Source organism: Sinocyclocheilus rhinocerous, unplaced genomic scaffold, assembly GCF_001515625.1.
Source record: "Sinocyclocheilus rhinocerous isolate Xijiao unplaced genomic scaffold, SAMN03320098_v1.1 scaffold262, whole genome shotgun sequence".
NCBI classification, from domain to species: domain Eukaryota; kingdom Metazoa; phylum Chordata; class Actinopteri; order Cypriniformes; family Cyprinidae; genus Sinocyclocheilus; species Sinocyclocheilus rhinocerous.
The window spans coordinates 965,187-988,510 of record NW_015641038.1 but is presented as its reverse complement, the minus strand read 5'-3'; the positions used below and the strand labels follow the sequence as shown (position 1 = coordinate 988,510).

General features: G+C 35.1%; 1 protein-coding gene across 1 annotated transcript in view; it reads right to left on the bottom strand.

The window, feature by feature from the left end:
- The window catches only part of LOC107754279 (eukaryotic translation initiation factor 3 subunit H-B-like), a 67,544-nt gene that overhangs the window by 657 nt on the left and 43,563 nt on the right, over nucleotides 1-23,324 (bottom strand). The window contains 6 exon segments of the mRNA XM_016570672.1: nucleotides 3,176-3,308; nucleotides 5,286-5,406; nucleotides 16,750-16,899; nucleotides 17,971-18,070; nucleotide 20,488; nucleotides 21,300-21,466. Coding sequence (XP_016426158.1) covers nucleotides 3,176-3,308; nucleotides 5,286-5,406; nucleotides 16,750-16,899; nucleotides 17,971-18,070; nucleotide 20,488; nucleotides 21,300-21,466 — 672 coding nt within the window.

Below are 23,324 nucleotides of genomic sequence, written 5' to 3'. Positions count from 1 at the left end.
TGGCCGTCGAGTTCTTAGGTGATTGGCTTTCCGCTTGGCAGCGCTGCTGCTCACGCCACAGGAGTTTAAAAGACCTTAAGAGATGGGGAGAGATGAGGTGCTCCCCTCCACAGCACCTGCAAACATTTAATTGAGCCATAGACCAAGCACTACAAAGAGCTGCTCATGGAAACAAATACTCTTACTTGATGCCGTTTAGTCTGCATCTCTTCTGATCTTGATTTTAAATGTTAAAGCTGGCTCCTATTAGACTGCTATATTTTATATTTTAAACATAATTAAATTATCATTTAATTATTATTTAATATAACTGAATATTGCATCTTATATATATAGAGAGAGAGAGAGAGTATATTTTATTTAAATATATTTAATATTATATCATAACTAAAACTATTATTACTGTACATATACAGATCATACAAGTGCACATATTATACAATAATTATTCAAATAAAATAATATAAAATATAAAAAACATTTATAAAATAAAATATTCATTTAAATATTACATTGTTTTAAATATATATTAGGGCTGCACGATATAGCGAAATTATCGAAATATTGCAAATGTGCATATCGCAACGGCATGCGATATCTGAATTATTTTAATAATAGGCTACTTCAAAACATTGAGAAAAGTCAAAGTTTTAGGTCAGCGCATATAGCAGAGAGTAGACTGGGCACGCGACTGTTACTTACGCGACTTGTTTTAAAGCTAAAAATAGTTATTAAGTGCAATATGTTGCAGAAAACAACTCCTTGCTGCCTCGTGCTCTTGTACAGTACACAGAGCTACGGTGGCCGAGAAGTGCAAAGCAAATCACAATTCTGAAAACAAAATAACAAATTACAAACGCAAATGCAAGTCTAAAAAACAAAATAACAATTCAGAAAGCACAACAACAATTCAGAAAACATTATAACAAGTTCTGATTTGTTAATTTGTTTTCGGATTTGTCTTTGTGTTTTCTGACTTGTTATTTTGTTTTCGAATTTGTTATTGTGTTTTCTGACTTGTTATAATGTTTTCTGAATTGTTGTTGTGCTTTCTGAATTGTTATTTTGTTTTTTAGAATTGCATTTGCGTTTGTAATTTGTTATTTTGTTTTCAGAATTGTGATTTGCTTTGCACTTCTCGGCCAATGTACAGAGCCGATCCTCCCTGTACACAAAGTATGCATGTTGCGTATGCCTTGCTCTCAAAGATGATTTTATTTTAGTTTCGTTTTTGATTTTGGCCAGTGGTTATGAAAACATGAATGTTCCTTTCTTTTAATGCGGTGCGCTGTCGCCCTTTCTACGTAACATCCCAAATAAGTCAAATCATGTAACGTGACTGTCATATACAGTCTTCAGCCATTCTTGCTCGATACTAAAAAAAGAGTTAAAATCGCACTGAGCTGTGGAAGAGATTGAATATTGTATAACTTTGTTATGAATCAATTTATGTTTAATTTATTTGGTGAAGTCTATGCAGTGCATTATTTTTTATTTGATTACTTTAATAAATTTCTGTATAGTAGGCTATTATATGCTATTTTGTTTCATTGTTAAAATAGTTTTTTTATGAAAGCACAGACAGAACTCATAAAATATATGGTCGCAATCGTGTGTTTATTAGTCGCGTTGAATCAATGAAAGTGGTTCAATCTTCTGTTTATTCAGCTACAGCAATAGATTTCCTGGAACGACATGCATTTTGTCTCTTCTGCGGAGCAGATTTGGAGTTCGCGAGATAGGCCTATCGTATCGCTAGGGATATGCCGGTATCAAATTTTCATGTTGTGATTAATTGCTAATGCTTTTATTACGGTATATGGTATTATCACAGTATTGAAATTAAGTAAAAAAATAATCTGCTGTCAGATAGTGAAAGTGCGCTTTCATCCAGAGCGTCTCTCACATGTTCCACCATGTGCTTCATGTCCGCACTTGTTTACATCAGAGTGCACAGGCGTCTTTCACACAGCATACAGCGGTGTTGTGCATTTTGACCAGTTGATGGGAAAAGTATTCTTAGAATGCATTCAAAATTCTGAATAATTTGTAATATATAATTATTCACGGTATTTAGAAGTGCCCACGATAACAATACCGTGCATATTCATTACCGTGATATATCGCATTTTTACCGAATACCGGCACAAGTCTACGTATCGCAGATCGAATAACGCATTATTTAACAAGATATCGCATTTTTCTTCGATTTCGCACAGCCCTAATATATATTCAATATTTATCACATATTTTATTTACTAATATTGCTATTAGTGTATATATTATTATACAAATAATGCAGAACATATTAATAAATTAAAATAAATGTAAATACATCACTTTTAAAATTTAACTGCATTATGTGTTTGCAACCATTGTGCCCTTAAAAAACAAATATTAGATAAATAAATTAGATCAAACTGCTCATCGTCAGTTATTTATTAGGACCTTTAGTTTGACTGCAAAAAGGTCCCATAATATAATCCATTTCAAAGGCTGAACATTCAAAATCGGAAACAGCATGTTGCTGAGTAAACAGCATGACTCTAGAGTTAGGTACAAGATGACAGACATATCATCCTCCTCCAGCTATTTTCTCTCAGACAGTGGCTGATCTATAATATACTACCCCCATAACAAGTTAGAAACAATTGCTTTAAATCAATCTCTGGCAAGGCCTCTGTAATGTTCCTCATAAATTACCCCTCCTCCCTTCCTTTCTCCCTTCCATCTCAACTCCACAGGACAGAAAAAAGGGACAAGTCCAAATCTTTTCTGATCCAAATGAGATGAAATGAGCAGGAGACGCTCAAGCACTGTGTTGGGATGCCTCATGCTCAAGAGCAGAGATTTGGCTTCTATTACTGAGCAGACACTAATCATCCACTTAAAGCATGTATACACAGCTTAAAATGTGTAAACATATTTCAACTTATCCTGTAAGGCCTGACAAAATATGAAATAATAGTTTTTTTTTTTAATTGAACCATTTCGAACCTTTAGATGTCTCATATAGTAGAATAAAGAAGAGAATATGGAGCTCATACTCGAGGAGGGAAAAATTCCCAAACTGAGCAAATTCTAATAGCTTGTACCACTTATAGAAAATGCATATAAATAACCTGATATATGATGAAACATATGATATATCATATAAATAGGAAAGATTACATACTAGCAATGAGCAGGGTGTCCATTCGTGGAGGCGGCTGAGGAGGCTTGAACATCTTGCTCAGGTCTTCCTCAGGAAGCGGAGGCTCCCCTCGGCTCTGTCTCTGCGCGTTCTCCTGTTGCCGCCTCTGAATGTACTGTAAAGAGATGAAGAATAATGGTTATTCCAAACTTGATATCCCTATCTTTTGTTATTAACCTCTGCCTGAATTAAAGCAAATCTTCTGAGAAGCAGCCTTTTAAGATGGCCATGACAGGCCAGGAGAGGTGGCAGAAAAAGAAGACTGATGGTGTATTTAAAAGAAGGTGAAGATGACAGCTGAAAAAATGAAAAAGAAACATGGATACATCAGAGTAAACATTCAACTAATCACTGATAATCCAGGCGCATTGTGTCCTTTGTGCCTACTAGTAATCAATCACATTTTCTGCATCAGGAATTAGATTTAAAGAAACGAGAAAATAAAGAGAGAATCGCTATGTCATTGCGGTATCAGAGGAATTTGGGAGGTCACATGTACTTCAATCAATCACAAAGTTTAGGGCATCAGAGTCCAGCACGAGGAAGGCCGTTACCACCTCGCCTCTCCTGTCTCATACAGACCTTGATACACAGCCACTCAATAAATCTCTTTTAACTTCACTGACTTCATGGAGTCAGTGGGCACGATTCTGAACAATGCTAGCTGGCTGGCTGCAAAGTCCCAGACACTCTCGCATGAATAGGAAGATTTGCAGCCTTATATTTAAAAATGAATGAAAACTCTTGAACTCAGGTGAACCTCATGAAGAAACATCAAGGTCATACTTCACCTCTAAAACTCATAGAGACAATAAATACTATTTGTAGGACCATTGCGATTTTGTTTAGGAGTTTACATTTAGCTTAATTTCAGTACATGACGTATCCTTATGTGTACCAGCTTCTGTATAATTACACTACCATTCTTAAGTTTGGGGTTGGTAAGAAAAAGTATAAAATTATTATTATTATATAATTATTAATTATTACACTTATGCTTACCAAGGCTGCATTTGATCAAAAATACAGTAAAATCTTTAATAATGTGAAAAAAAATGTTTTAATGTAAATAACTGTTTTCTATTTTAATATAGTTTCAAATGTAATTTATTCCTGTGATGGCAAAGCAGAATTTTCAGCAGCCATTACTACAGTTTTCAATGTCACATGACCCTTCAGAAATCAGTCTGATATGCTGATTTGCTGCTCAAGAATTTATTATTATTATTACTATAAAAAATAATTATATAGAACAATTATTTTTTACATTTAAAAAAAAATAAATATTTAAATTAACAAATATTTTCCTTACAGTTACATAAAATGTATCCTTCAATTTTATATTTAATTATTTGTTTGTTTACAGGAGAGAAGATGTGTAAGAACAACCTTTAAAATATTCTTTGGTCTCTTTATGCAAAAATACAAAAAATATAATTTCCTATTTTTGTCTTTTGCTCTTGGGGGGGGAATTATGATCCAAATATTTCTTGACATTTTTCAGGAGAATCCCACTTTATATTGTCTGTACTGTGCATTAACAAATAAACACTGATTTAAGAGTAAGATCTTTAATTGCTAAAAACTTTACCCTCTGAAGTGCACCCTGTGTTTTCGAAACAAAGCTTTGATTACAGCCTCAGAGCTAATTCCTAGGTTTCGAGTTGCACAGTTTAATCAATTACAACTGTATTATAATTATATCTTACAGAGCATAACATCAAGAGTGCTCATTCAGCGCAAGCCCCTTATTGTGATCTTTGTGGTGACGACAACCTGTTTTCCCTTGAGCAGACATCACGCTAGCAAAGCTACCATTAACCGTAACTAGCATTTACATGCTTATGATAGCTCTCATCCCACCAGCACATCAAAGCATTTAAAACTGTGCATTCCCCCATATCAGTGTCACAGTCGTCCACAGCCCACTCCCACCTCCCTGTAATATTCTGGCTCGGATCCTTTCTTAGCTTGTTTCCACAGTCTGCTAGGTGAAAATCTTTTCTCAACAAGCTGGATGACTTGAGGTATCATTCACGTCTATGGCACAAACGGTGTGGGAAAAGACAGGTGTAGCCGTTTGATGGATTACCTGATGTTTCTGTTGCTGTTGCTTGCTGAGACTGCGGCAGTAGTTGTTGTACTTGACAATGTCCTGACTCATGTCATCCACGCGGTCCATCAGCATCTGCAGGCTCCTCTCCAGATGAGTACTGCAGAGGAACGACAAGGTGAAGACGCCTGAATAATGGAAATAATGAATGTGTATTTGATTGCTTGTTAATTGGTGAATACTTTTTCTCCATCGTGTCTTACAGCACACAGAAATACATTTATTTTATGAATAACATGCTATGGAGAAACTCAGGTTAAACCAAAAGAATATCTGGATCATTTTTGACCTTTATATAGTTGTCCCAAATTTTTTAGCAAGGTTACAAACATCCTGAAAGTTTGATGTGGAGTGACATTACACACACACAATAAAGAAATAAAGAAAAAGCAAAGCTAAACAATAAATAAATAAATATTTTTATTAATGAAAATAAAAAACTGTTAATTACAAATATACTACCATTTAAAATTTGAATAAGGATGGACACCATGTTTTTTGTTTTGTTTGTTTTTTAAATACCTTGATGAAAAATAACGGTTTTCTATTTTAATATATTTTAAAAAGTAATTTATTCCTGTGATGGTAAAGCTAAAAAATTTTTACTGAACCCAAACTTTTGAGTTGTAGTATATCTAAACATCCTTAAAACATGATGTTTTTTTATTTATGTTTTCTTGTTTTAAGCACAACTCTCACTTGGTTTGGAAAAATTAGCTAGAAAAAAAAGTCTTTATATCTAATGCAATTTTGCTACATTTACCTTGTTTTAAATAATATTTTACCTTCAAACAAGACAAAAATATCAATTAGGGGAAAAAATTACAATTATATTTAATTTCTATGGTTATAGAATGTTTAGAATGTTTATTCAATAGCAGGGAATAAAAGGATTTTTGCTCACAGCACACTTGTATTGAAATTTCAGTATGCTTGAATCAGAAATGTAAAACTGTGCCAGTATCTTGGCAATGCCATAAAGATCAAAATCTTATAGGGAAGTCAAATGATCAAAGTGCATCTTAACCATCAATAGAGTAACACAGAATAATAATAAAAAAGCAGATAACACGGATTCCTCATTAATAATTCATCACATTCCGCATACATCATGCGATATGCAAAACAGGTCCCACTTTAACTGTAGTAGAATGATATCCATATTTTATAACAGGACAGCAACCCATAGGACCAAGGATTGGGAAAATGTCTTCAAAAGCAGTTTATCTGTTCTTCGCAAACCCCATTAACAACAAATTAGCCTCGCCAGCATGTTCCATTAATCTTGAAGAAAATTGCTGGACGTATGTGGAGAAGGGAGATCCTGGGGGTGCGGACAAACCAGGAGCAGCTCTCTATCATGCATGAACATGTATACCCTGGTGCACATCCACACAGATTTATGTTAGCACCAAATCTTCTTGTAAGGTCTATGTGCACTACAAAGAAATCTCTCATTAGCTGCTAGAAAAATCCAGATAAAACCAGATTAGTCTTTTGGAACATGGTAGCTGGTTTGCAACTTCTCCAAGTCTGTGATTACTCAGTCCAAGCTAGTAGATCTTGGACGAGCCACAAACCAGCTTTATGACCTGGTCAACAAGCCTGGAACAGCTAATCAACTTTATTACTTACCAAATGAACTGTTTCTGTATGTATGTACACTGCCATTCAGAAGTTTGAGGTCAGTAAGTTTCTTTCCTTTTTTTCTTTTTTTTTGAGAGCGAGAGAGAGGAATTAATCATTTTATTTGGCAAGGACACATTAAATTGATCAAAAGTGGCAGTACAGACATTTGTAATGTTACAAAAGATTTATATTTCAATGCTGTATAAATGCTGTTCTTTTGAACTTTCTATTTATAAGAATAATGAAAAAAGTATTAGTTTGCAGCACAACTGTTTGCAACATTGATGAAAATAAGAAAAAACGTTTTTTGAGCACATCACAGGAATAAATTACATTTTACAACAGAAAATATTAAAATAGAAAACATTTTTACTCTATTTTTGATCAAATTGATCAGCCTTGTTAAGCACGAGAGTAATTGTAAACTGTAATGTAATTCCGATACCAAACATTGGTGCCTTTTATGACAAGTCCTGCTTAATAACACCCTTTATGATAAGATAATAATTATTTTTGTTATGGCCAATAACCAATAAATAGCTGGCTTTAAAATTCTATACTATTTTGTGTAAAATAAAGATTTTAAAAAGTAGATTACAACAAGTCAAGTCAAGTCAAGTTTATTTGTACAGCGCTTTTCACGATACAAATCATTGCAAAGCAACTTTACAGCAAATTAAGTTTCTACAATATTTAGTGGTAGCTTATCAGTGGTGACTGTCAATTAATGTACATATGGCAGAAATGTACGGAAAAATCAATTTAAGACGTAATAAAAAAGACGATGAACACTATTAACAGCAATTATAAAATAATTAAATGTGCAAAATAGCAAAATGTGGTAGTTCTGTATGTAGTTTCAGGGTTGGCATCATCTGAGGGGTTGGCATCATCTCTTCTCAGGTGTTCTAGATCCAGACTGAAGCTTGTGTAAATCCTAGTTACCACAGGATGTCAATCCCGTGGCAAAAACAGAGAAACAAATAGAGACATAATTAGCGTAGCTGCTGTTAATCTCTGCTTTGTGATTTTCTCAGGTTGAATTTAAAGAACTCGTGGAAAACGAGTGTTAGAACTTTGGGAACTTCATGCAACTCTGTTAACTCATTATCCTGAACCTTTTGTGTGTATGTGTGTATGTGTTAGTTTAATGTAATCTAGAATAGCCAATAAACTGTTGTTTCATTTATAAAGAATCATTGTCTTGTGTATATGTAATTTAAAGTTAAACCTTGCCCAGATCACGTTACCTAGCTCGTAGCTTATAACTTATCAAAAGCATGTATTAACCTGTGGCCAGGGAGAATACAAATATTCAAATTGTTAAGATACACGGATGTTAACGTCTCGCTGGACGAACAGTTGATAAAGTGTAAACTATCAAATTTGAAATCAGTTCTAATCAGGTTGACTTCGAATCTTCAGATTCGATTCCTCTCAAAACCTGAGCTTAAATAATAATACTTAATTCCCTTATAAAATTTAACTTTATCTTACAATGAATATAAATTAATCAGATTTTCTAAAGATTACATTTAACATTGTTATTAAACTATTAACTAACAATAATTTAACTATTTAAGTTCATGTTTAACTTAAACGTTGAAGGCAAAGGTAATGTATGAGCATGTATAGTTAAATATCCAGTATCAGCCAATATTAATAAATAATTAAAATTAATAAAAACATCCCTAATATCGACCAATATATTATTATGGATTTTGTGGCTTTAGTATACACAGATCGGTTCAACAAATGAATGCCAAAATGGGTCTGTTAACAGGTGATGTGACAGAAAGCAAACTGACTGCATACTAAAATAAAATGTTTTACAAAAGCATGACTCTACTCCTTAGCAAATGTTGATTTACAGTTGATTTACGATGTTGTGACACTCCAGAAGTACAGCGGCAAACCGTAGACGCACCCTCCACTACATTTTCAAAACACAGAGAACAAGACCCAGAAGACTGTGGATTGCAAAGGAACACAAATTCAGATTAGGACTGATGACCAAACGGCAGTGAACAAAAAAGACGACACAACTTCAGGGAATCTGCTCACTGTATATTTAAATAGAAGATTGTACCGCAAACCACAGCTTAACTGGACTCCGAACAGCAAAAAAATAAATAAAAATCACATACACAGATTTTTTTTTCTCCTTTAACTGCCCCTACAGGGCAAGTTATATAGTTTGCTGGCTCTGCAAGTTTGGCAACAAAGCAAGCCTGTGGAGACTAAAAGAGAGAAAAGAGAAAGAGAGTATGTGTGTATGTGTGTGTGGCCCTGGAAGCAGTTTTTAATGTTTATGAAGAGTCTTTCTGTGGAGGCAAGCCAGCTCTGATGAATGAGGGCAAGCATCCCTGTATGACCTCCATCTTTTACCATGCACCTCATTATTCAGAGTCCAAAGAGCTCTATGGATCTTCCCCTCTCCCGCTATCTGAATCTCTTTCACACACACACTCTTTTACTGTATATATACCCACATACAACACACATGCCAGCAGTATGCATTCATAAAGACACACCAACAATATAGGTTCACATGCCTACATGCCAAATTTGCTGTGCATAGTTTTTTGTTTTTCTTCAGGCCATGTGCGTTGTATTTTGAATTATTTGTATTAGAAATATATTTTTGTTACATTGACAATGGAAATAATTTTTCATTTTTTTCAATGCACATTTGCGACAGACATCAATGACAGCATTATTGCTTGATTTTTTTGTTTATATATAATTTATATAAATATATAACCAAAAACATCAAGCAATAATGCAATGATAATTATTATTATTTATGACTATATTACTTATTACTATTACTAATTATTATTACTATAATAATTATTATTATTTAATAGTTAACTGTATTACCATTAAAGTTAACCACTTTATAGTTTCTATACAACTAACCATGACCCATAATGTTCATGACCTATAAAAAAAAAAATAATAATAATTTATGAATAATTTTTACCTTCAAGGTTTAGCTATGTTCTGGGAACAGTTTTGTCTCTAAATTACAGCTAAGTAAATCAGAATGAATGTCCAACAATTCGTCTCTGGTGAAACTGATTGCAGGGATATAGCCACGGGAGCATGCCACGGAGGCAGCCATCACCGTCGGCGCCATATTCGGCCATCTTCTAAAACCACAAACACAGCAAAACCTCAGTAATAAATACATGCTTACACCCCCTATCTGCATATCCTGGCTTCCATTAGCATATTTAATAACATTTCACCATTTATGTTTCTCGCTCTGTCTGAAACACACACAAACAAATCAAAACAAAACTCTGCTGATCTAAAATGGGCTTCATGAATAAACCGCCAGTGACTGCAGTCTCAAATGACTCAGTGAATATTAACATCCCCTAAAAAGACAATTGGAAGTTGTTTATCTATTACTTGATTAGGAAAGAAAATACCATCCATGACGGTTAGTGGAACCTGTCAGTGATGCAGTTGCATGAGCTGAGGGTCAAACTGGGGAACATGGTGTCCCAGTAAAAGCTGGTGACACTGAAGACTGGGGTAATGATGCTGAAAATTTAGCTTTGATCACAGGAATAAATTACATTTTAAAATAGATTCAAATATAAAGCAGTTATTTCAAATAGTAAAACTATTTCACAATATTGCTGCTTTTGCTGTATTTTGGATCAAATAAATGCAGGCTTGGTGAGCAGAAGAGACTTCTTTAAAGAAACATTAAAAATCTTACTGATCAAAAACTTTTGACTGGAAGTGTAGTTTCTACAGTATAAAACTAACCATGACACTTAATGTTTCAACAACAAAAAAAATGTATGAATCATTTTTACCTTCAAGAACTAGCTATGTTCTGGGAACAGTTTTGTCCCTAAATTGAAGCTAAGTAAAGCCACAAACCCAGCAAAAGCTCAGCAACACAGATACACTTGCACCCCCTATCTGCATCTCCTGGCTTTCATTAGCATATTTATTAACATTTCACCATTTCTGTTTCTCGCTCTGTCTGAAACACACACAAACAAATCAAAACAAAACTCTGCTGATCTAAAATGGGCTTCATGAATAAACCGCCAGTGACTGCAGTCTCAAATGACTCAGTGAATATTAACATCCCCTAAAAAGACAATTGGAAGTTGTTTATCTATTACTTGATTAGGAAAGAAAATACCATCCATGACGGTTAGTGGAACCTGTCAGTGATGCAGTTGCATGAGCTGAGGGTCAAACTGGGGAACATGGTGTCCCAGTAAAAGCTGAACCGCAGGAGAAAGGTGACTCATTAAAATCACACCATCCTATTTTGGAGCACTATTGACGGAAGGTTTGGGTCATCTGGAGTCATCGCAAACCACGACAGCATAACACACTAGCCAAAACACACAATGAACCAGCATAGGTCAGTCTAAACCACTTATCTTAACACATGACAGTAATGTGTCACAGACAATGAGAGGTACTGATCAACCATAAAAACAATTACAACAAAGCATCAGATTTCAGAGAGACTGAGTTGACAGTATCCAGACGTGACATGACAAGTAATTTGTCTGTCTGCACTGAAACAGACAATTTATTCTAACAAGACAAGACAAGTGTCACATAATTTGTCTGTCTACACTAAAAGAAACAATATTTTAAGGCATAGTTAATCCCCCCAAAAAAAGAAAATTATTTACTCACCCAAATGTTGTTCCAAACCTGTATGACTAAATTTATTTTATGGAACGAAAAACATTTTTAAATAATATATTGGTTGCTTTTCTTCAATATAATACATTTTTTAAAATTTTTATCAGTATATTCAAAGTCTTTTGAATCTATACAACAGATTTGTGTAAGGAAAAAAATGTATTTAAGTAGTTATTTAATGAATAGTTATTTAATCTTGACATTCACCCCAGCATGCCTGATTCAGAAACAAATTATTCTTTTGAGTCAGACCTCAACGAATCAGTTGATTCAGTTCACAAAACCAGTCTAAATGATTTACGATTTGGACTGAGCCAGTTCTTGAGTTCAGCTCACTAAATGATCTGGCTGCAGCAGTTAACAGCTCACTGGAGGAGAAAAGCACAGAATATCAACTTATATTGGGGTGTTTACAGAACTTGTATGACTTCAGGCTTTGAATATTTTATAGATTTTTTAAATTAAACACTAGGTGACATAAAAAATAAAATAAAATAAAATAAAATATTTTATTTTATTTCATGGCATTTGGTGTCCTTTTTGAAGCTTGAACCATTCCTGATTCATTGTAATTGCATGGAAAAAGCAACCAGTACATTATTCAGAATTTCTCATTGTGTGATTCACAAAAGAAAATAAGTCACACGGGTAAATAAAAAAAGTGACAAAAAAATAGGCCGAATAAGACAACACCACAGTAAAAACGAAAGAGATAGCTTTTATCACTCACTGCATTATGGCATCATGTCTGGTTAGGATAAGCACAAAAACACTGTGGGCTCACAGACACCCCTCTTATTCTAAAAAAGCAATCTTGCATTACTGGAATCAACTAGAGTGCAGATTGGTTGGATTTATGTGGAGGAAACAATCAGAGGCGCCCGCTCTCATTCCTGGCCAATTAATGGGAGACTTGAGGCCAAACAGATTCCAGTGACGTTTCCAGATCATTGAGTAGAGTCAATGAAGTCCACCGGAGTGCTCTGGGATAGCGCGGCTCATGGAGTTTAGCGGTTTGGGGAGCCACTTTCAGGCCAGATGGAAGTCTAACAACACTGTATTGACAGCCATGAAGGATTAAGCAACTCCTGCCCATGAGCCCCTTCCTAGGTATCCAAGCTTTGTGCAACAACAAAGATATATCTGGGAGGTGAGATATATGTACATACATACATACATATATATATATATATATATATACACTGTATGTGAGTCTAAATCACTGTGGAAACTAAAGACATTGATGTGGATCTGGCCTGCAATACACGCAAACACACACTATTTAAGGGAGCCAGAGAACCAGGGTGCCAAGAACATGAGAAAAGGTAGAGAAAAAGAGAAGAAAATATTAAAAGGAATAGAGAAGGGCTAGCACTGGACCCACCAGAGGGTTGAGCTCATTTTTTAAATTGGGGCTGTTGCTGCCCCAGACTTACACATTCTCACACACCCACCCAAATCATGACCCAATGCCAAAATACTGTAAAACTCATAATTCTTATTTCATTTAGCTAAAAAAAAAAAAAAAATCTCAATTCAATTTCACCCCCAGATGAGGAGTGAGCCTGCTGGGAAGGATGGGAGAGTGAGAGAGAGAGGAAAGACAGGGAGGTATTGTGTTAGTACGGTTGCAGTGGTTCAGTGTTTGCTTTGGTTTCTAGGGTAACACCAGACTGCAAAGAGATAACTTAAACAGATGTGGAGAACCCGACGGAGGGAGGGAAGAAGAAAAAGACGAAAAAAGAAATCAGGAAAAATAACGAAACAGAAAAGCCACAGATAAATCCGCCTTGTCTGTGAGTGTTTCTGGTATTTTGGTGTTTAAAGAAAGAGCAAATCACGTCCAGAGAGAGAGAGAGAAAACAGAGCGATTAAAAGAAAAGACAGAGGGAAAAAAAAATGGAGAAAAGAATCATTCATGGTATTTACTTATTTAAAAAAATAAAATCTGCGTTTATAAACACGGATGGTAGGCACGCAGGTTGTTGACACTGTCAGCAGATAAAAACATTTAAAAATAATTTTTCCAAATAATTTTTAACCATGAAATCGTGCTAAAATTAATTAAAAATATATATGTTATATATAATTGTATATATGTTACCTGCAGCATAAGTCTAATACACATTGATGATTTACTTTAAGGATTGCAAACAAATTTTTTTTTAATATAACAGGAATGTAATATTCAAAATATTTATTATTATAATTTATTATTATGAATATTATTATATAATTATATAAATGTATTATATAAACGTACACCATTTTTATGGAATCTATCCCTCTATAAAATAAAATAAAATAAAATAAAATGTCTTGTTTAGGACCTCATATTATACTTTTATATTATATATATATTATACTCACATTATACTAATTTAGAGACAACCTGGAATATCTGCACTTTCAAAATATTAAATTGTCACACCGCAGGACTACTTGAATAAGAAAAGATCATATTTGATTTAAGAAGTTGTAGCATCTAAAATACATCCTTTTTCTTAAACATTCACATACATAAATGCTTAAAAATATAATGCTTGTTGATGTTTTTATCATCTACCCATGCGTGAGTGTTTATGCATCTGTGTGTATGCGCATGTGAACCTCTAGTTTCGGAGAGGGAGGTAATTATGAATGAATTCTTTCAAGTCGTCCGCAACGCGACGAAGGTTCCTCCTTTCATCTGGAAAAAAACAAATCTGGCAGGCCGAATTAAGAGAGACAAATTAAAAAGATAATATTCCCTTTCTAGTCAGCTGAGAGAGACCTTCAAACCCCTCTTGGACTTTTGACAATTCAAAAGCAGCAGCAAAAATGAATGTTTCTGTCCCAAAAAGCATCATCTCAACCATAGCTGCTCTGAAAATAATTAAAAGATTAAAATGATAATTGGAAACTCAAACTTCCCCTCCCTTTCCCACAGATCCTTACATGGCGAGTGAATTTCAATTAAGAAAAAATGAGAGTGGAAAAGAAATGAAATAATAAAAGTGTGTGAAATATTGATAGCATCTGATATATCGTCTCATCTGCGAGATCACTGAGGGCCGACCCTGACAAACAAGGGAATTGAAGAAGAAAATTGACCAGCACAATGATCTATAGAAAATTATCATTCATAAAATGAGCCGGCTCCTCTTCAAAGCGCTCATATTAACATCTATTTCTCAATTATATATTCCACAGAAAAGAGCTGTTTATATAGAGCAAACCCAAATTAAACAAGACTTCCTAAAAAACTCAAATCAATGTAAGATCAAGGCAGCCATGCAAAATGGGAGTGAAAATGGTGTTGCTTGCATCTCCTGTATCTTTCCCAAAAACTGTGAGTGGATTAAGTGTCATTTTATCATTTAAGCTAATTTAGACTAGATTTTAAAGTGTCAATTATTATTCCCAAATCGAGTGCTTGTTTTAGCCGCCTGACCTCATGCACACTGATTCAACAAGCGCTGCGAGTTTGCCCTTTGTTATGACCTATGCAAAACAGAGCTTATCTGTTTACACAAGAATACTCAAACTCAGCATCATTAAACCCTCAATGTCAGGATTCACAGAAAAGTGCAAGGTCTACAAATACATCTAGTATGGTTAAAACAAGACAGGTTCTTCACGACAATCATCTCTTTGAGGGTCAGAGAAAACTCATTTGAATTTTTTCCAATAATTCTAGAATATTTCTTGCCACAACTGGGCTATAGTGTAGTTTGGGGTCGGTAAGAATTTTTGATGTTTTTGAAACAAGTCCTATCCTATGCTCACCAAGGCTGCATTTATTTGTTAAAAACACAGTAAGATTGTAATAAATAATGAACAGTAATATTGTGAAATATTACTACTAACTTGTTTAATATATTTAATTTTTAGATATTTTCATAAGCCATTATGCCAGTCTTCTGTGTCCCATGATCCTTCAGAAATCACTATAACGTGATTTTGTGCTCAAGAAACATGTCTGTTTATTATCAATGTTGAAAACAGTGCTGCTTAATATTTTTTCAGGATTCTCTGACAAATAGAAGGTTTGAAAGAAAAGCATTTATTTAACAGAAATATTTTGTAACATTGTGTCTTTACTGTCACTTGATCAATTGTATCCTTGTTGAAAAAAGTATTTCTTCATTTAAAATAAATCTATTTTAATCCAAACTATTGGGACAGTAGTGTATATTGTATACAAAAAAAAATTTCAATAAAAACATGCAAATAAACTTCTGACATTCAACAAATACATGGGCCTAATATTATACTTTAATATAATTTCTTTTTTTCTATATTTTATTACTATATTATTATTATTATTTAAATGTATTGTCTATTCTCTTTATTATTAGTGTTTTATTACCTTAAATTATATGTATGTCTGCACTATGTCTGTACTTTCTGTACTGGAAGCTCCTGATACCAAGACAAATTAAATGTGTGTGTAAACACACTTGGCAATAAAGCTCTTTCTGATTCGGATTCTGATATTTTATTGCAGAAATCTATCATAGTCCTCACAAACACAAAATAAAACCTATACTATTAAAAACAGGAACATTGCAAAACATGATTTAAAAGCCGTCAGCAAATGTTTTCAAATGTTACTGTTAAAGGCAAAGAATGTGCAGCAGAATTGACGTTCTGTTGTCAACACCATTGTCACGTTGGTGCTTGGGATGAATTTAGAGACAGTGGGTTTTAATGCACGGTAAAACCCTTCCTAAAAATTGTGCCTTTAAATTCATCCCCACATTTGTTCTGTCAGATAAAGGTAAGAGATGTCTAGCTTCTGTCAGAATGAAGAGTAAAGCTGCTTGTGAACTGTCATATTTTAATGTTCACTTCACGTTCAAGAAAAGTCTTGAGGACTGTCTAATGAACAGTTTCACTGTTAGGAAAAGCCTTTTATTTAGATAGTCTAGCAGGAAAGCCATTAAAAGCAGACGTCCTTTAGGAGCAAATCACCTGGGCGGCACTGACCTCTTCATTAGTCCTCATCAGAGATGAGTTACTGCTAATGTGAGCAAGCATCATTAGGGATGTCTCAGCGCTAGTATAAATTTACACATGTCCTCGTTCACATTAGGAAATACTTCACTTGTACAGTAATGTGTGTGTGTGGTCAGACCTGCTGGAAAGGTTCAAGAGCTCGTGTTTGTCTGCAGCAGTGGATTTGTCCTCCAGCTCCCACAGGAGAACGCTGATGAGATGAGAGTTCTTGATGACAATGGGCACCTCCTCGAACATGTTCTCAAAACCCACACTAGCCTTCTTCAGCCTGCACACACAGAAAAGACATTTTCATTGTCATTGACAAGTGTCAGAATCTGGAAGTGACCCCGTCAAAGATTTGACATCCCATTTTTGGGAACAGCAAGCCAACACTCTGACCAAACTAGGCACAAAATGTCAAATTTCAAGCAATTTGTCAGACAGATTTTGAAAGTGAAATGGCTGTGCGATTTGACAATCATAGCCAATCAGGAGGAGCAGGATTATGGCCAAATCAGAATTCACAGTGGGCAGTGCCACCCATCATACTGAAAACCAATCGAAATGTTTGTGTATAAAGACAAAAACACAGCAAACTTGCTTTCTTTAGCTACCTTTCTTTTGAACACCCTTTCTACTTCCCCCACTCTTTCCCAATCATTTTCTGACTTTATCTCCCTTATTAGGATCTGCTTGTGGTTGAGTCTCCTGCAATGTGGGAGTGAGAGGCACTATGTGATCAGATCACTCTAATTAAATGATTGGATGATTTCAACTCGTCTCCATTACTAATCGCTCCATTAGACAAGCACTCTAGGCTGATTAGTCGACTGATTTCAAAAGGCAGTTTTTGTTTTGATCTTTTATTTTTTCAGATCAGAATTTTAAGAGAAAATCTCAAACCAAACCACAAGGAAGACTGAAGTAAACAAGGGAATGCACCCTTTATCCAGACTCTCAGCCAATCCATCATCCACCAATACAAAAATGCTAGATTTTGACTGCAACAATATATAACTTAAAAGTAAAATAATATGTAAAATAAAAAAAGTTATAAGACACCTTTATAAATACATTTAGGAAGAATATACAAAAATAATAATATAATATAATACATTTAAAAAATAAAAAATATATCCTTTTAAAGAAAATTCTATATTTAATATCAGTCCAACTGAAGTAAAAAAAAAGTAAACTTTACAACATTTACATATAAGTATATAATATATTGTAATATTATAACAATACTAACTTTAAGAATATTAAATTATCTCTCTCTCGCTCGCTCTCTCTCACACACACACACACTAGTTCATCTGCATTAACTTCATTGAGCCCCAGGGATTTAAAGGCTTACCCATCTGCTGAGAAGTCCTTATCTTTACAGATCTCCATGAGTTTTGGGGTCAACCTGTAGGCTTTCAAACACAAAGAACCCTGGGCTGTCTTGAGGGGATCTACAGAGAAAGAGAACCAAAGACAAAACATGGATGGTCTTTCTGAAGACAGCAAACAAACCAAAGTGTTCTGACTTGCTCAACACAGGGTACTATCTATAAACTTCAAAAACAATACACATCTTTGTGCCGAGACCAAAAAACAAAGGCAGTAAAGGCTGTTACGACAGACATACGAAAAGTAAAATTGAAGATATTAAATTTGAAAAGATGCAGTATGTGTTAATCTAACAGGGGAACAGAACTGTCAGCCAGTCAGAGTGAATTAATCTCACTGTCAGAAGGCTGACATTTCAGGAAAAAAATAATAAAATAAAATCATTAATGTTCTGTCTAAGATGGGCAAAACTTGCCAGTCAGCTCTGCCCGCTATCCATTATCCAAAGACAGGATTTATAGCACAGCTCTGTTCTGATATTAAATGCATTTAGACACTGTGGAAAGATGATCGTCTGTCTTTTCATACTGTCATGAAACTTAAACATAAAAATGGCAGTCTAAAACAACTCAAGGAGATCTCAAGATCAGCTCAGACAAAGGTAAGATTCAGTTAGTCTTCTTCAAGTACCTGTTGAAATGGAGTGGGCTGAATCAATATCAGGATTGAGGATTTATTTAGGCACCACTTCTGAATGCCATCCACAATGCCTTTTGCAACAACAGTGTAACAACTTGAAATGATAAATACAAAACACAAATACAGAACTGCACAGAAGTGCATAATAGTGCAGTATAGTGATGGGGACACTATACTGTCAAAAAGCACCGTCCTTCGGATGAGACGTTAAACCGAGGTCCTGACTCTCTGTGGTCACAAAAAATCCCATAGCACTTCTCGTAAAGAGTAGGGGTGTAACCCCGGTGTACTGGCCAAATTGCCGCCACTGGCCCTTGTCAATCATGGCCTCCTAATAATCCCCATCCACTTGATTGGCTCTATGACTCTCTCTCCTCTCCACCTGTAGCTGGTGTGTGGTGAACGCACTGGCGCCGTTGTACTGTGGCTGCCGTTGCATCATCCAAGTGGATGCTGCACACTGGTGGTGGTTGAGGAGAGACCCCCCCACATGATTGTAAAGCGCTTTGGGTGTACAGCAATACACAATAAAGCACTATACAAATACATCATTCATTCATCATTCATTCATAATAAAAACAGATCTGAAAAAGAAATTGACTGGTGCTAGCTAATGTAAAAGTTGCTGTGATGCTCAAAGAGGTTTTTAGTATGTTGCATTGTGATTTCTATAAGGTGTCGATTGGTTTTTAGTGTATTGCAAAGTGGTCTCTATGACTTGTGTAGTTCATGTTATGATAATGATAATATAGCATGATAATATTATCTGTAAAGAATAATTTGTATTTAAATCAAATTTTTGGCCAAAATATGAACACTCCTGAAATCTACTTAACAGGTTTTTTTTTTCAACTACACCAATTACTAACATGTATAAAATCAAACATACAGCCATAACATTTCTAAAAAAATCCTAAGAATTCATAAATTGTGAATTAATTGGATGGATGGATGAGATATCCCTAATTTTATTAATTTCTCCCATTACTAAAATGTGCAGAAAATCAAGCTTTCAGCAATGATTTCTCAAATTTTATTGCATATCATAATAAAAAAATATAAAATTAGTATATGTATATGAATAAACTATAAATACTAGGAACTGAATCATGAATGACATGATGTGTGATGAATCAGGAAATCACTAGTCGTCTCAACTAGTCCCACTACATGTCCTTAGGCACTTTTTTTTTTTTAAAAACCACCCCCTAGTACCTGAGAGCTAGAAGAACATACAAAACCACGTCTATCAAGTCTCAGTTTGTGGACCCATCGGCCCTCTGAATGCTTACATTGTTCATGTGGAGAGTGCACTTGGTGCAGGGTGGGGTTTCTGGCAGCTGCTAGGTGTCTGAGATATTTTTAGTGAGGAGCGCTTGCTTGCCACCACAAGGAGGAGACTGAACAAACACTCTGATAGGGATCCACATCTGGCCTGAGGGGGAAGTCTGAGGAAAGTTACAGACAGCGTGGACCACGAGACCGAGAAAAGGACAGGGGGCGTGAATGAAGGAGGGGTGCGAAGAACCGTTAAAGTTTTATGTTTATGTTTTCACCCAAATCAGTGCTGGAATCAGAGCGCGTTTACCGTGCGTCTGTCCCAGTTAGGTGGGCGAGTGGAGGTGTACAACATTTGTTTGTGTGAGTTTGGGGAAACAGATCTGTTGTTAATGCAGCTTGTCTGACGATTCCGCCACCCTCGTGCCGCCATCGCCCCATCGACATCTGGGATGGGTGGCATCTGTGCCGGTGGATGAGGGGGTGTCCGGGTCCTGAATCCACTCCTGAAGGTACACATCAGCTCTGCGATAGCAGGCTAAATAAACAGAGGGGAGGAAACCCTGTCTAGACAAGGCTGCTGCCGGGCCCGCTACGCACACCAGCCTCCTGTTTACACAAGGGGGGAATGCTGTCCACAGCCAAGAAACGATGGGGTAGAGAGACGAAGAGAGAGAAAAGGGAAAGTGGTAGAGCAAACAGTGCAGTAGAAAAGAAGTGTGTGTGTTTGGGTGAGGGGTGCTGAAACATGCTGCTCTCTCTCTCTCTCTCTGTATGTACAGAAATAGAGATAGAGAAGTCCAGAGGAGAAAAAAAAGCAATCTGGTGATACCAGAAAGGACAGCTAAATACCTCAGACACCATGCAAAAACATGCCAAATGTAGGCCATTAAATTATTAGAAAAGTAGGCCACAGCATTTTTTGAATGTTTCAGTGTCACATGATTCTTCAGAAATTAATTCTATTACGTTGATTGATTTGGGGCTCAAGAAACATTTCTTGTTATTTCCAATGTTGAAACAGTTGCTTCTTAATATTTTTATGGAAATTGTGATACATTTTCAGGATGGTTTGATCAATAGAAAGTTTAAAAGAAGAGCATTTATTTGAAATTGGATTAGATTTTTTTTTCTTCAATTTTTTAAAATTGAAACAATGTAATGTATTTCTATTCCTCTTATGGTTTTTATATATATATATATATATATATATATATAAAAGGAATGATAAGCCTACATTGATAATTCTAATACGTCATTTTAGAGATTTTAGAGCAAATGATTATGCATTGATAATACAGTTAATGCTTTGATAATGCAGTTATTAATACAGTCTAGCGCAGTTTTTAGAGAGAGAGTGAAACTAAGTTTAACATATATAAACACAACTGACTCCTCGATGGCGTGCTGGTAACTGAACTGAGAGTCCAGAAGGGCCTGGCTGACAAAAGAACCATAGAAGGTTGACTGGTACCAACCCACATGAAGATGATCAATATTTACAAGGCGCAAACTTCTCATCATCTCCATCTGATACTGAACTACAAGAGAGAAAAAAAAGAAAAGGCATCAGGGTGGGAAAGAAGGCATGATGTTGTGATTTCTCAATTGCACATTTTGCTTGACGATTATTGTCCCTCTCATTATGTGAAGCTCTGAGCACCTCTTCACCTGAAGAATAAGTCACTGTCACAGCAAACAACAAGGACATGCAAAGTGCCTTGAGAGGGAATGTCTTACAGATATAATCATGTCCGCCTTGTTTCATTGTCAGTTAAAGAGCTGTTAAGGATTATAATTCGCCTGGTCTGGAGTCTGGAGACCGATATTCAACTAATGAGTGATTTCAGCTGTGAATATCAATATTTCTTAATAGAAGATGATGATATTTTGCCCAATACTCAATTGCTATGAATATGAAAATCAAATATTAGAAAAAAAAAACTAATACTGCAAAAACAAATACAAGAACATTAAAATAAAGAATACTATACTACAGAATACTATTATACACACACACCATCAAAACAAAGCAAATATTATGTCTTAATTTATTACAGTGCAAAAAAAATATTATTCTTATTTGATATCTTTGTCTTGTTTTCAAAAAAAAGAATTTAAAAATGCTTAAAACAAGATAATATTAATAAAAATAATTATAATTATTATAATATATTTGTCACGTTTATGTTTTGTTTCTGTTTAGATTTCCCTTGTTTCTGTTCTTCCTGCCGGTGACCTATACTGTGTTCCCTGATTAGTTAATTAGTTTCCACCTGTGTTGATTAATCATCTCATTAGTTCCCTTTGTTTGGTTCTTGCTTATAAGCCCTCAGCTCTCCCTTAGTCTGGGTCCGTTCTCCGTCATGTTTAGTTCCTGAGTGGTTTATTAAAGTATTCCGTGTTTGAATTGCACTCTGATTCTTCAGTCCTATTCCTGGTACACACCGTATGCTGACAATATTATTATAAGTTATAATAATAATAATTTAAAATAATAATAGCAATTATTACAAATATATAGTTAATACAATATATTAAAAAATTATGGTTAATAATAATTATGATTAATAATAATAATAAAATTCACAATGTTAATAAACATGCTTAAAAGATACATTATCTGAGTACTAGCAAAATAAGAATATAAATAGGCCTATTGTGCATAAATACTGTCAGAAATTCAGAAAACACATATGTGACCCTGGACCACTAAACCAGTCATATGGGTCAATTTTGGTTTTTGAAATTGAGATTTATACATCATCATACTCTGGAAAGCTAAAGAAACAAAAAGCACTGAGGCCAATCAACAACTGGCTGAAGACCTGAACGAGTTTTACTGCAGGTTTGAAAAGCAAAAGCCTGGTCTGACACCCCACACCCACTCCGACCGTCTCACAGCACAGTCATCAACACCCTCCCCCTCCCTCCCCCCTACTGTTTCTCAAACTGTACTCAAGATCTGTGAAGATGATGTAAGCAAAGTCTTCAGGAGACAGAAGATAAGGAAAGCCAAAGGCCCAGACGGTGTCTCTCCAGCCTGCCTCAAAGCCTGTGCTGTCCAGCTATCATCCATCTTCACCTTTTCCCCCATGCCATCTCCATCTCTAATTATTGCCTCTCTCTCAAGTACTATGTAAATACATATGCATATTTTTTTTATACAGCTGTATATATAGAGTAATTAATGCACAAATATGTACATTAATCTTCTGTTCCAGATTCATACACATTATTATTTATTGTTAAGTCTTATTTAAATGTTTCTGTTCTCATGTCAGATATGTATGTATATATGTATGTATGTATGTATGTATGCATGTATGTACCAAGAGCTTCTTAAAATTCCTTGTGTGTTTGCGCACACTTGGCGAATAAAGCTGATTCTGATTCTGA